The sequence below is a fragment of the Callionymus lyra genome, chromosome 14 (genome assembly GCF_982586985.1).
Source record: "Callionymus lyra chromosome 14, fCalLyr1.hap1.1, whole genome shotgun sequence".
Classification (NCBI taxonomy): domain Eukaryota; kingdom Metazoa; phylum Chordata; class Actinopteri; order Syngnathiformes; family Callionymidae; genus Callionymus; species Callionymus lyra.
Window position 1 is genome coordinate 14,956,664 of NC_141831.1, and position 13,413 is coordinate 14,970,076.

General features: G+C 41.0%; 2 protein-coding genes across 2 annotated transcripts in view; both read right to left on the reverse strand.

Moving 5' to 3' along the window:
- LOC148066099 (uncharacterized) overlaps positions 1-4,035 on the reverse strand; it is a 7,405-nt gene extending 3,370 nt beyond the window's left edge. The window contains exons 1-5 of the mRNA XM_087807672.1: positions 3,701-4,035; positions 1,851-3,578; positions 860-1,616; positions 313-341; positions 70-231 (exon numbers count right to left, since the gene is read on the reverse strand). Of these exons, the coding sequence (XP_087663798.1) occupies positions 70-231; positions 313-341; positions 860-1,616; positions 1,851-3,578; positions 3,701-3,894 (2,870 nt within the window). The 5' untranslated portion in view covers positions 3,895-4,035. The remainder of the gene's footprint in view (positions 1-69; positions 232-312; positions 342-859; positions 1,617-1,850; positions 3,579-3,700) is intronic.
- A 2,478-nt stretch (positions 4,036-6,513) lies between these two features.
- Positions 6,514-11,328, reverse strand: zfpl1 (zinc finger protein-like 1). The gene is made up of 8 exons (XM_087807164.1): positions 11,198-11,328; positions 10,676-10,793; positions 10,493-10,604; positions 9,886-10,079; positions 9,025-9,100; positions 8,783-8,950; positions 7,487-7,610; positions 6,514-7,132 (listed from the first exon to the last, which is right to left on the reverse strand). Exons 2-8 carry the CDS (start codon positions 10,775-10,777, stop codon positions 6,946-6,948), a joined length of 963 nt encoding a protein of 320 aa, XP_087663290.1. The 5' UTR covers positions 10,778-10,793; positions 11,198-11,328; the 3' UTR covers positions 6,514-6,945.
- Positions 11,329-13,413: the final 2,085 nt, after the last annotated feature.

A 13,413-nucleotide genomic window follows, 5' to 3' on the forward strand; every position in this document is an offset into this window, starting at 1 on the left:
AAGATTAAACTCGAGATTCAGTGGATAAAAGGAAGAACCTGTCAACAGCGGAGGAGTTAAAGTCAACACCGTGTGAAGCGCTCTGTGAGGTTGCTCAGCTCGGAACGAGTCTTCTGGAGTTCCGTTTCCAAGAGCTTCTGGCTGTTCATGACCTCTTCTCCCAGACACTCCATCCTCACGGCAGTCTTCAGCAGACTCTTTTGCAGACCGTCGTGTTGCAGTGGTAACACCCTACAAAGACAGAGACCATAAAGAAATGTGTGGATGAGTTTCGTTACTTGGGCGTAGATCGACTCAATCAAAAACACTCACATGATTTTTTCCAGCTCAAGAGTCTTTTCCTGTTTACAAGCAAAGACAAGGTGTTAACAAGAGGAATCATGTGAAAATGTACTTTCAGTTTCAAATAATCAAACAAGTGGCAACATATTTGAACGTTTGTACTTGAGTTTAAAAATATATTTATTATTTACTGAGACATAGACCAGATCGGCGGCCACTTGCGGACTAACTCATTTGGAATAAAGTCCTCTTTTATCTTAATGATTATTTATATTGAGTATAATCAAATAAAAATACCATCTTTTAGCTTGGTTTATCCCTAAATATTTGCATGTTTTCACTTTATATTAAGCTTTTTTTTTGTAATTAGTTAGTTAGTCTAGCTTGTCGGCCCTTCATAACTATCGAAAAGGGGCCCCCTGGGTAATTTAGTTGCCTACCCATGAGATAATAATGGAGCCAAAATCCATTTCGAACTTAGTCCTGAAAACTTAACACACTGAAAATAACGGATTCAAAAATAAATATATAAAAGGTAAAGAGCAAAGACACCCGAGATGAAGGAAAGTTCACGTACTTCGTACAAGGTTGCGCTGGTGAAACTGGTCTGTTCCTCTTCCAGTATGGAGAGGGTCAGTGTCTCCTGCTGACTAGACAAGAACTCCAGTTGCCTTTTAGGAGGTGGACTGTCTGGGCGTCTCACTGAGTGAGTGTTGCGGTCAACAAAGTCCCTCTCTGTGCTCGGCAGGTGGGCCTGATGACCCTGTACGTTGGGCTGATGCTGCTCATGCTGATTATCCACATGCAGATGGTCTCCATGGTGATGCCTATGGGTCTGATTGTCCCCATGCTGATGAGGATTTGTGTCGCTCTTGTGGTGATGATGTGACGGGCTGTGGTGGTCTCTATGCTGGGTAGTGGCTTCACGGTGGTGGTCTCCATCATGGCGCCCATCTGAGTTATGCTGATGGTGCGGCTCGTGTGTTTTTCCATGGTGATGCTGCCCTGGGCTGTGGTGGTCTTGGTGGTGATGCTTCCCTGGGCTGTGGTGGTCTTGGTGCTGATGCTGCCCTGGGCTGTGGTGGTCTTGGTGCTGATGTTGCCCTGGGCTGTGGTGGTCTTGGTGCTGATGCTGCCCTGGGCTGTGGTGGTCTTGGTGCTGATGCTGCCCTGGGCTGTGGTGGTCTTGGTGGTGATGCTGCCCTGGGCTGTGGTGGTCTTGGTGGTGATGCTGCCCTGGGCTGTGGTGGTCTTGGTGCTGATGCTGCCCTGGGCTGTGGTGGTCTTTGTGGTGATGCTGCCCTGGGATGTGGTGGTCTTGGTGCTGATGCTGACCTGGGCGTTGGTGGTCTCCACGATGCTGATGACCTACTTTTTTGTCTTTTTCCAGATGGTGCTGCTGTACTGTGCTCTGTTGGTCTTTGTGGTGATGCAGACTTGAACTATGGTCGTCTACATGGTGATGCTGATGGTCTTGTCCCCGGTGGTGTTCATGGGACTGGTCTTCGCGCGGATGCTTAGGTTTATTGGTAGGGTTATGCTGACGGCCAGGGCTGCGATGGCGATGCTTATGACTCGGTCCAGGATGGTCTGCATGCGGATGCTCTTGAGATGGACTGTGGTGGTCACCGGAGCTATTTTGAGATGGTGTTGAGCGACTTTGGCGAGGGGGTCCGTCTTTCACGTAACATTCCTCACGTCCACTAAGATGACGTGAAGCCTGGTAGTCCTTATGTGACTGTTTTGTTTTCTGTCCTCTTTGATGCCGAAGTCCTTTGCTGTGCCGGTCTTCATGGTGATTGTTGATTTGCTGTTTTTTATGGACAATCTGGTGATCGACGCAGTGGTGATCATGATCCTCGGAGCCTTGGCTGTGGTGTCTTTGATGCGTCTTCGGACGGCCGCTGTCTACGTGATGATGTCCCTTGGCTCCCTGGCCGTCTTGGTAATGTCCTGGCCTGTAGCGGGGTCCCCTTTCAGAGTAAGCCCTGACGTGGTGAGGACCATGACCACGATGTAAATGGTGTGGACCGACATCATGGCTGTGGAGGTGAAGCGGCTCCGGTCCGTAGTAACCGCCTCTCTTATGGTGGTGATCGTCATAGTGATAGTAGTAGTCCTCGTAATCTCTGGGTACGCGATGACCTTCGGGGCTGTGCCAGCGTCCACGATGGTGAACTGGACCTTGAGCGTAATACCGAGTGGGACTGTGGCAGCTTCTTTGGCGCTGATGGTGGGCGTGGTGGTCGGCGTGGTCGTACTGGTAGTGGTGCCTGTACGAAGGTGAGCGGTGCCTTTTGCTCATTTGAGAGCCAGAGCCGCGTCTTTTCAAACAAGTGATGTCGTTGCAGCTTTTCGGTTTGGGAGGCATTTGCTGAGGCTCTTCCTGCAGGTAAGTGGGATGGTGGTGAAAAGATCTGGAGTGAGAAATGGCGGTGGAATAGGAGGTCTTGCTGGAGCAAACCGAGTCGGCGCTGGCGGTCCGATACTCTTTCTTGGTGCAGTTTTCCACCTTCCTCGACCTCACCGAGGGAGACCTGGGGCTGCTCGGTCTTTGGGCATCCGTGACCCCGAGGGTGGTGAGTCTCATCGGGCTGAGGACCTGCCGCGTGATCTCGTTGAGAAATGCGGAGAAGTTTTTTTTCTCTTTCATCAAATTCTCCCGAGCAACTTTCCTCCTTGCTTCCTGGGCTTGGTCGTCTTCGGCCTCTTGCCTCTCTCCCTCCGCGGGGCTCATGAGGGCCTCCATTGATTTGGCTTTGCGGACTTTCCCATTGTTCCTCGCGGCCGGTGCGCCCCTGTGCGAGGTTCTCAGGGCGCCTTGTGCCGAGGAACAGCTGGATGAACTTCTTTTCTTGTTCTTCTGCCTGACCGAGCGCTTATGCGTTTGACCTTCATCGGAGATCAGCGGGGCGGTGTCGTCCTCCTCCTCCTCGTAATACTTGTGTTTCCCGGAGATGTCGTTGCAGGACTGGGAATGTTGGGGCTTCTGGGCCGAGCTCTGGACCAAACACTCTCTGCTGCTGCTCGACGACAGGCTGGAGTTCGACGCCGAAGAGGAGGAGGAGGAGGAGTATGTGGAGGAAGAGGAGGAGGAGGAGGAGGACGAAGTTGAAAACGACGACGAGGAGGAGGTGGGAGACGAGGACGCGGTGGAGGAACTGAAAGACGTTTCGGAAAGAGTTTGTTGCCGATGATTCGATTTGCGGCGGTATCTGAGAGAAGAGGTTTTGACGGCCTCGCGGTGGCGTAGGTGGTCCGGGTCGGTAAAAATGCTGTCCTCCGTCGTCTGAGTACTATCGGGGAGAAATAAAGAATTTTCTTTTCTAGCTTGGATTATGTACTGGTAATAGTGGATTATCAATGTTGGAAATTCAGGGACACAGTGACGAATATTACGATGAAGATGGGGACTTACTTCAGGCTGTCGTCGTCGGACTGGCGCTTGCGGTGCTGCTGAGGATTGTGGTGCGGGACGGTGGGGGAAGGTGGCGGATGATGCTTCGGCTGCTGAGACTTGCCTTCGGACTTCACGCGTCTGACCGTCTCTGACTTCTGCCCTTTGGCCATCGTGTCCTTATCAGATCGCGACGACGTAAAATACTTCTTCATCAACCCGTTTTTTTAAAAAAAATACCTGTGGATCAAAATCGTGTCAAAGCTAAAAAAGAAAAAAAAAGTTTCTAAAACAATATGTCTGTTCACTAGGAAGGACTTCACAAAATCAACTCTAATCTAATCATCTTAAAATTGAAAAATCTCTCCGGAGTCAGTGATAGAACGTTGTACTTACGCCCTTGACGGAGATGACGAGATGACACTGAGAGTGGCTGTTAGTTGTACTCGAACAAATCACTTTCAGTTGGGGGGTGGGGGGGTGTACCCTCTCGTGTCGCACACAGACACACAACCGGACGCACACTAATCAATATGAACTGAATGTCAAATGAATTCACCGACTAGCCGATTACAAAAATGATGAAGTGAGACGAAAAATAATTAATCTAAAACAATATAACTCAATAAATCAAACGAGGTTCCATATACCAATATGAACCCAGAGAAGACTTTTTTTTAAAGGTTTAATTTTATAATAAAAAGTATAGTACTTTATAATTATATGATGTTTCAATAGAGATGCAAAGGTTTGACATAAAATGACGACAAAAGACAGATTTGAACGAGGTGCTGCTGTGATGTGTGCCATTTACAGTGTGCATGTCAACGACAGAGCATCCAGTTATTGATCAGAATGTCCCGATTATGTCAGCACAATGGACCAACTAATAACTCAAAGTTAATGAGAAATACATTTCATTTGATTGAGTAAAAAAAAAAAAAAAAGGACATGGATGCTTAAAGTCTTAACAAACTACCTTTAAAAAAAAAAAAGCTGATGGTAAAGATTTTAGAGAAAGGAGAAACATCCGGTCTGTCTTTGAATCTTTAATTCGGAGAATGATCAGTGCCAGCGGCCGATTTCCACGCGTCAACGTTGGTTTATGATCCTGAACTCGTCACGATGGAAACTTGGACGAAGCCGCGCACGTGCAGATGAATAACTTAAACTAGTTGAAGTCAAAGTGGCAGTAGTAACAAAGTATATGGGGACATATTCTGTAAACATATTTTTATCCATGAATTCATATATAAATAACGATAAAATTAATAAAAATTAAAAGCGCATTTATTTACATAAAATTTCAATGTTGACAAATATGATTAAAACAAGCCACGCCCCCTTCAAAAACAACAGAGTATTTGCATCATGTGCTTGTCCTAATATCCTGGATGCAGAGTTGGAGTCTGTCCAAGCCTGGATTTGGCTGGAATGTGAAATGTCCAGATACTCTTTTTGCAATGTCACTCTTCCCCTTTTCCAATTTCCACATTCTTCTTTTAGCTCCTTTCTTTTTGCCTCTTTTAATCTTGGGTCATTTCATACAATATGTTCGGAGTCCTAGACGATGCATTTTTCAGTTTCTTTTTTTTTTTTTTACCAGAAATACGTTTTATTCCATCATGTCATGAAAGAAGAATTCTATTGTTTTAACCACATTACGATGAATTTAAAGATTCAAATCATGCCTTTGACATGACGTGTATACTTCAGTAAGAATTAATGCGACTAATTATAATTATAATGAGTGCTTCTTTTTATAAATTGTATTTATCAAAATGTACATTACATTTACTTTAAAGTAAATGTTGCTTTTTTGTCAAATATTTTTTTATGTGCTTCTTATTCTTGAGTTGTTGGAGAGAAAACGAGGGTCACATCCTCGTGTGGATGAGTCTATTAATCTTGCAATACTTGTTTTTCTTTATTAACTTCAGCACCTTTTAAAGACCTGATGTTTAATAAGACTTTTTACTTTCCTAATGATTTATACAAAAGAACACAGCAATATTCAGCCCTGCAAATACTGCAGAATGCAAATGACTTTTATGTTTAACAATTGGTGACTTTATGAAGACATTTTTTCTCTCTTATATAACCTTTAATCTGCCACAGAAATGAATACAAATTGTGTTTTTTTTTTCACCTTTTTCACTTTGAGATTTAAGACATTAATTAGATGGAATAAATACAGATTATTTTCATACTTGTACGTGTGTTATTTTTTACAAAAGTATATATTTTTCATCAAATAATTTTAATATTAGATGGCTATTACAAAGAGTGGTGAAAAGATGGCAGGTGAGATCATTAAAACCCTTGCAGGAGCCAAGGTCTCGAGCAGGCAGTCTACACAACTTGATTTATTTCAACCATGGATGAATTTGCACAGAAATGATGGAATAAAACAAGAACGGACACATGTGGTTTTATCTAGAGACAGAACTGCTGATGTTTCACTGAGAGGAAGTAGGTCTGGAGTCTGAAATACATACTTCATATTTATGGCTATTTCAAAACCTCGAAGTTGATGTTGCACTTCTTTGTGGGCAGTTATGTGCGTGTGACTGTTTCCAGTTCCATACGTTAACCTACAGACCTTAACGCGACTCCAAAGAAAAGGCAGTAAAACTTTCACCTCCTTTAGTTTTTCTCTCAGAAACAGGGAAATAAATCAACTCAGTGTTCACTTATTTGACACCCGTGTACACAGGAGCGATATAATGCCAGACTCTCTCACTCTCCATGAAAGTGCAAACTAAAAATCAATAAGTTCATCAGTCGATATGTGGCCGTGGTCGCACACATGGACAAAAAAAGCAAATGGCAGAGATTTTTGAATAATTCTATTTAATAGTGACAAAGAGCAGAATGACTCACGTACAGCGTCAGACATAAATCCGTTCAGTTCGCAGACCCATAAATAGTTTAGTACACACGAGAAGTGAAGCAAGAGAACGAGGAACAATCCACGTCCAGGCCATCAGGAGAACAGTTTGTTTTTTAACAACAAACTTGGAATTTATTTTCTGTCAGAAAAATAATTGTCTCCCCTGTATGACAAAGAAACAAACCAGATGTTACTTTAAAATAAGGTAAATGTCTGTCGACTAATGGATGTTCTGTGGCAGCTTTACTAGAATAATAAAATAAAAAAAAGATGCCAGTTTGGTTCAGCGGTCGGTCTACAGTCAATCAGTCCTCCTTGAATATTGTGCAACACATAAGGAAACAAGAATAAAACCATTTAAATCCAGTCGAGCTCAGCTTTTTCCGATGCGGATGTTGGGGTTCAGCAGCGGATCCAAGTTGGGATCTGAACCGGCGGAGGCACGTCCGAGCTTAGCCATGATGATGATCAACGTGAAGAACCCCAGGACGCCCACGAGAAGGAGCATGAAGACGCGCTGTTTCCAGGAGAACGGCGTTCGTTTCCCCCCCGTACGGTTCCTGAAATACGTTTACACTTTGACTGCATGTCACGAGGACTAGTGTTGGTTTGAAGCATTTAGGAAAACGTATTCACAGACGACAGCGAAGTTGAAGTTAAGAGCAATTTAACTTTTTAATGAAGCCTCAGTTATTTACTTTTGTAATAAAACTACATTTTAATTAAATATCAAACTTTTTTTAAGCAACTCTTTCATGTTAAATGGGACAATTATATTTTTCCTGTGTATAACTGAGGCCTGTATGCAGTATTAACCGTTTACTTATTTCTCAAGGTAGGAAGAATAAAGGATAATCCATCACTATATTATTTACGATGCGATTCATATACTATAGATGAAGGTTTTAACTTACTTGAGCAGTTGAGCAAACCAGTTCAATGTAGGTCGTCGCCGGTACTTGTCATCGTCAAAGTCTATCTGTGTGACGGAAGAATGTCCAGTGTCCCTCGTGTCGTAGATCTTTCTTGGCGATGAAGCTGGAAAATACACGTTTATATTTATACATTTTAAATGCAGGTTTTATTTATTCTTTATCCACCAATTTTTTTCAAAAGTTTATTCGAACATTCAACAGATATTTATTCACTGTGTTTTTGTAAACAATGCTTTGAAAAATGTATTTAAAAAACAAAAAACATTTATTAATGAAAATAATCTCATCTTAAAAACTAGCATGTTAACAAATCAAAATATCAACATCTACATTAATGCACTTTGTTTTAGAATCAACAATGTAGGGGACCATATAAAATGAATCGACGGGGCCAGTTCTGGACGTTGAGTTAAATAGTTTGTTCTTTTATCTGACATGTTTTGACAAGCTTATCCTCAATCCTAATATATAAAACATCTGCGACTCATAAAAAATAAAAGCCTATATTCATCTATTCATTCATTTTATATACTGCTTAATCCCTGATGGGGGTTGCAGGGGTGCTGGACCCTATTTAAGATTCTACGGGCGGGAGGTGGGGGACACCCTGGACAGGACGCCAGTCTGTCGCAGGACACACAAAGACACACAACCATTCGCGCACACACTCAAACCTATGGACAATTTCCCCAAGTTCCCAATCAACTACTGTATGTTTTTGGACTGTGGGAGGAAACCGGAGTAAACCCACGCAACACAGGGAGAACATACAAACTGCACACCGAAAGTTCACAAGTTGGCTCCCTCCTGACCTGGAAGCTAACCGGCAACCTTCTTGGTGCACCCAGGTAAGCCCATATATTTACTTATTTATTTCTAATTTAAGGGAAGGGCGTCAAACTCAATTGCACGAGGGCCCAAAATCTTTCTAAGTTTAAGTTGCGGTCCAAAAATATATATAAAAAAAGCTAAAAAATGTTTCGACACCTACCAGAAAGTAAGAGTCTGACTTTGATATTGCATTTTTTAATCATTTGTGGTTAAATAATCTTAATTATCTCCATGTTTGTTCTCCTAAAAATTCCTTTTTTACTTTCATTTTTAGGTCACAATTCCTGACATGAACATTACCCGCCTCTAAATGGAAAAAACATCCTGCGAGCCACATAAACTTACTTGGTTGAGACACATGACTTAAAGGATGTATTATATTAGGTGCGATCAATACTCCGAGAATTACGGTCATAATTGCAAAATGAATAGAAGAGTGTTTACCTGCATGTAAAGTTATAGTGTCAGTGCTGGTCGTGGCGGGAAAGTTGACGACAGAATGTGCCGGGTGGGCAGAAGCTCCATTTGTCGCATGTTCTTCTTGTGTTGACGGAGAAGCAAAATCTGTCGCATGGCTATGGTTGGTGTCTGTAGAATGACAGGGCTCCTGGGCTGGATGTTATGAAACAAGGAAATGGTTATTAGACTATAATTAGTTTAAAAAAAAGGAAAAAAACAAAACTAACCTTCAAAAGTTGACCAGTCTCGGTAGTCTGTAACATCAGCTGAAGTCTCTTGAAGAATGGATTCCGACTGTTCAATCTAGAGAGAGATTTTAAATTAACACTCAGCTGTAGCTTGACTTCTTCCCGAATTACATACAGACGTCATATTTCATCTACTCTTGTCTTATTCGAGCATAAATGAATGAAGGATGCAGGAAAATATTGTTAAAAGAACTTCCTGGAGCTTCAGCGATTCAGATTGTCGCACAGAAAGTTAGTTAACCTTGATAAGGAGTTACAGCTTTAAGTATAACAAATAGGGTTGTTAGAAAATAGTGTTACAGCAATATATGGGAATTTAACCATATTTATTTTATGGTTTACAGTTTAAAAAATGATTTTAAATAACATAATTCGATTTTTAAAAATGTGTTTACAATTAACTCGCAAATATTCGCAGCATTTGTTATTTGTGTATTGTAATTAAACTTCTGGTAACAGTCATAACATCCTCTGCCGCTAAAGGAAGAATTAAATGCCATGACATTCAGCTGTTGACTGAGGACGAGAGGATACAGTCGACTCTAGTATCTATTAAAGCTGATGTTTGGAACTATTTTGATATCAAAACAAATGAAAGCAGTTACGACTTCATCAAGAGTCATGTGGTCTGTAAATTCTGCAAAACCAGAGTCAAGTACTCGACAATACTACAAATATACCCTTGTTCCATTATCGCCAGATTCTTGCCAATACACACCCAAGGTAACAAGACATTAGTTACTTCAAAAGTGTTGAATTACATATTCAACTCTGTTAATTTTTTTTCGTAAACAGTAATAACAATTCAACCATTGCAACAGTGGTGGTGATCATCTTTACCAGGGGAAGTCCTAGACCAGCTCTGGCCCAGTTGACAGAAGACAACTGATCCTTCAGTTCATCAGCAACTGGGCTCGCCAGATTGGAGGGCGGGAACACGGGACCCTGACAGCTCGGACACTGGTAGCCCGCCGGAGCCGTGTGAAGGGGTAGTCGAGATGCCAAGTTATTGAGACAGGCCCAGTGAAACACATCTGATGGAGCAGAAAATTCCTGTGATCAAAAAAATATGCCGAGATTCCAACACGCTTTCCTAACTGCAGTCAGGCTATTTAATATATATATATTTTTAACGTTTTTAATAATGTGTTAATAACCCTGCCAGTAATTTTCTACTTGTGTAGTGTATGAATATGTACTAATGTTAATTTTGTTGACATATTTATTATTAATATTACCTTTTTCTTAATGTGTGTACTGTGTGTCTTAATATATTGTGTAGTCATAAGTTTAATCTTTTTGTTGTGTACTGCTGTGACAGATTACATTTCCCTAAAGTAAGAAAAATAAAGGTGAATCATCTCATGTTTTTTGTTTTAATTCTCGAGTGTGATTTAATGAAACAGAAAATCTGATTAGTCCACAAAAGCAAAAGAGAACCTCTTACCGTAGCAGACCAGCCTGATCGTCTCTTGATCGATCAGTGCAGTGTTGCAGAGTAAACAGTTTGGATTGTAGTCGCTGTCCTGGAGCCATTGGAGATAAGACTGCACAATGCACTGTAGAGAAGAAGAAAAAAAGGATTAAAAAAGGAGACTCAAAATATTGTGATCTAAGTGAGCTCACTGACCTTGTTGTGGTTGGACACGAGACAGTGCTCGCACACATTCACGCGATGTTCAAAACAGAATAAGTTGGTGACTTTTCTCTTGGGACACTTGCACAGACCCATAGTCAGAACTTCAAAACTGAAAAGAAGCAAAAAGATACAGTATAAAATTCAAATGACCACATACATTATCTCTCTCAAGGATTAATACATGTATTGTTTTTATTTTAGCTATTCACTCTGACTTGTGCTAAAGCTCAACAAAATGGTGTTTAAATAAATCTGACATCAACACGTTTAATAGTTAATTCGTAGCTACTTTTTCCCATCAATGTATACATGACTTATTCTGATTTAAACTACTGCCTCCTGCAGACTGATCTACGTTTGCATCACTAAATGTTTTATATAAAAGCAGCTACAGTTTGATGACAGATGATACATTGCATGAGTAGATCAGGAACTAACTCAGCACGTCTGACTTGCTACTTCCTGTGCTGAAGTTTTGACCAAAAACACTCAATACTCGTCATTTTAACACACCTTTTAAGAGTCGCGTCGGGATTAAATAAAGATGTCCAACTGTCATTGAGCAAATTTCACATGGGCGTACTGACAGAAACAAGTCCTTCTGGTAGATGATGATGTTTCCTTCCTCAGTGTTTATGTGCCACGTCTCTTCCGGTCACGTCGACTGCTGATAGAAGGTGTGCTTTGTTGTACGTGCACCCCCTGCTGGTACGGATGACTTATTACAACAGGGTTACGTTGTAATGAACCGTCTTTGGAAACATATTTATAGAAGAAAATATAATATATTTTTAAAGTTGTCTGTTGTCTTAGTTCAATTTTACATTTGATAAGCAACGAAATACTCAAGGATTTATTGTCGTTAGACAATGAATACAAAATAAATTATTTGAACTCCTTTTTGTGGTTTAATTCCAGTAAACATATTAAACAAATATGATTTTATTTTAATAGTATGGGGGATTTTTTTCATTTTTAAAATAGAAGTCTTGATTCAAATGTAGCTCTCTTATCTAGCCAGCAGGTGGGGTACAACATCATTTTATATTTGTGATGGCTATCATTTGTAGACGTTTATTATATGCAGGATTTTACCCCAAACAAGCAGGTTTTTATGATTATATATGTGTAAAAGTAAGACCAGGCTGAATCTTAGAAGTGTGTATTTTATGTGAATTAAGTTTTTAATCAGAATCAGAAACTTTTATTGACAGCATTACATTTTTGATGAGAATGTTCACTTTGAAAACAATAAAAATGCTTAAATCAGTGTGTAAAGGAAAATGTGGTTATAACCTCAACTATAGACTTTATATAAAAAATACACTGCTTCACAATAAAAATCAATTTATTGATTTATTAATATATAAATAAAAAAACGAACAAACAAATGTACACAGTGCATCAATGAATGTAAAACATGCACAGACACAGACAAGTTGACACTAACATGCACACAAATACACACATACAGCTGTCACTCCCTCGGGGAGTTGGTTACACAGAAATGGGCCGTAAAAGCCAAAAGGGCCGGCCTCCCGCAGACCTTTATTTACTACTTTGAAACAAGAATTGAATCGTTTGGTCCCGCCTAATCGTTTTCCAATCACTAATTCATCGATCTTCATGTCGCTGCGTCTGCTGAATGACCGGACTCTAGGTTAAAAAAACAAACATGTTTATAATATTGTGTTATTCTGAGAGAATGAACTAATCGACCTCAATTTCTGAACAACGATTTTTCTTCTCTTTTTTTCTTCTTCTCAACCAAGTCTCTGCTAGTTTGACACTTGTGTCGAGTCCTTAAGATCAATCAGGGTTGAGGGTTGATTAAAAAGACAAGGTGACTCTGAGATTAATTGAGAATAGTTTTCTTTTTAATCTGTTAAAGTGCCCCATTTGAATCACTTATTAACGTGCAAAGTTTGAATCCTTCACTCTTGCCGACATTTAATCGTATCAATAATGATAATAATAAAGCAAAAATATATTTAAATATATACTATTGTCCAGCTGTATTGTTTGGGAATCTTATAATTTGATCCTTAAGTATCCTTAAGTATCACAGGCGTCATAGAGAACCCATTAAAAAAACATGTGGGTGTCAACAAACCAAAATGTGTATTAGCGTAAAAGTCTGCAATTTTCTTTCCTTCACAGTTGAGTGCACGTGAGAAACGCCTGTAGAGAGAAAGTGATGAGGGAACCATAAAAAAAAAATCTGCAGCTTGCACAAAAAAACTGAAACAACAAAACACACAGTTGTGCTGCACATAGACTTTGAACAGTGCTTGTAGTACAAAATATTCTCTCTTTATTTGAGGAAGTCCTGGAGAGATTGGTGACCTTCTCTGACACGTCAGATGATTTTTGGACAGATGTGCAAACGGGCATGAATTTGTAACGTCCTCTGTCGTGGTCACAGATACATAAATCACTGAAGGGGGCACAGGCGAGTGGAAAGGGCATCTGGGGAAACTATCCGATGGGAAGGAAGTCTGCAGATAAACAAGACCGAGGGGACACATGCGGCCTCTGGCTCACGGCAGCTGGGCGTGAAACAGCCGGTGCGTCGGTGTGAGCACCGAGGGTGTCGCAGATTGATTGAGTCTGGCGACTATCGATCCGCGATCTGTGAGCTGAAGCATTGAGATGCAGCCTCGGTCGGTTTTATATATCGCTTCCCTGATGCAACTGTAACGGCTCTTTAATCAGAGAAGGTGTTGACA

Bases quoted from the DNA above. Each gene is read 5' to 3' on its own strand.
- zfpl1 (XM_087807164.1), bottom strand. From the start codon at position 10,777: ATGGGTCTGTGCAAGTGTCCCAAGAGAAAAGTCACCAACTTATTCTGT. The intron at 10,605-10,675 runs GTCAGTGAGCTC...TCTTCTCTACAG, and splicing joins TCGTGTCCAACCACAACAAG to TGCATTGTGCAGTCTTATCT. The intron at 7,133-7,486 runs GTAAGTTAAAAC...AACGTATTTCAG, and splicing joins TGGTTTGCTCAACTGCTCAA to GAACCGTACGGGGGGGAAAC.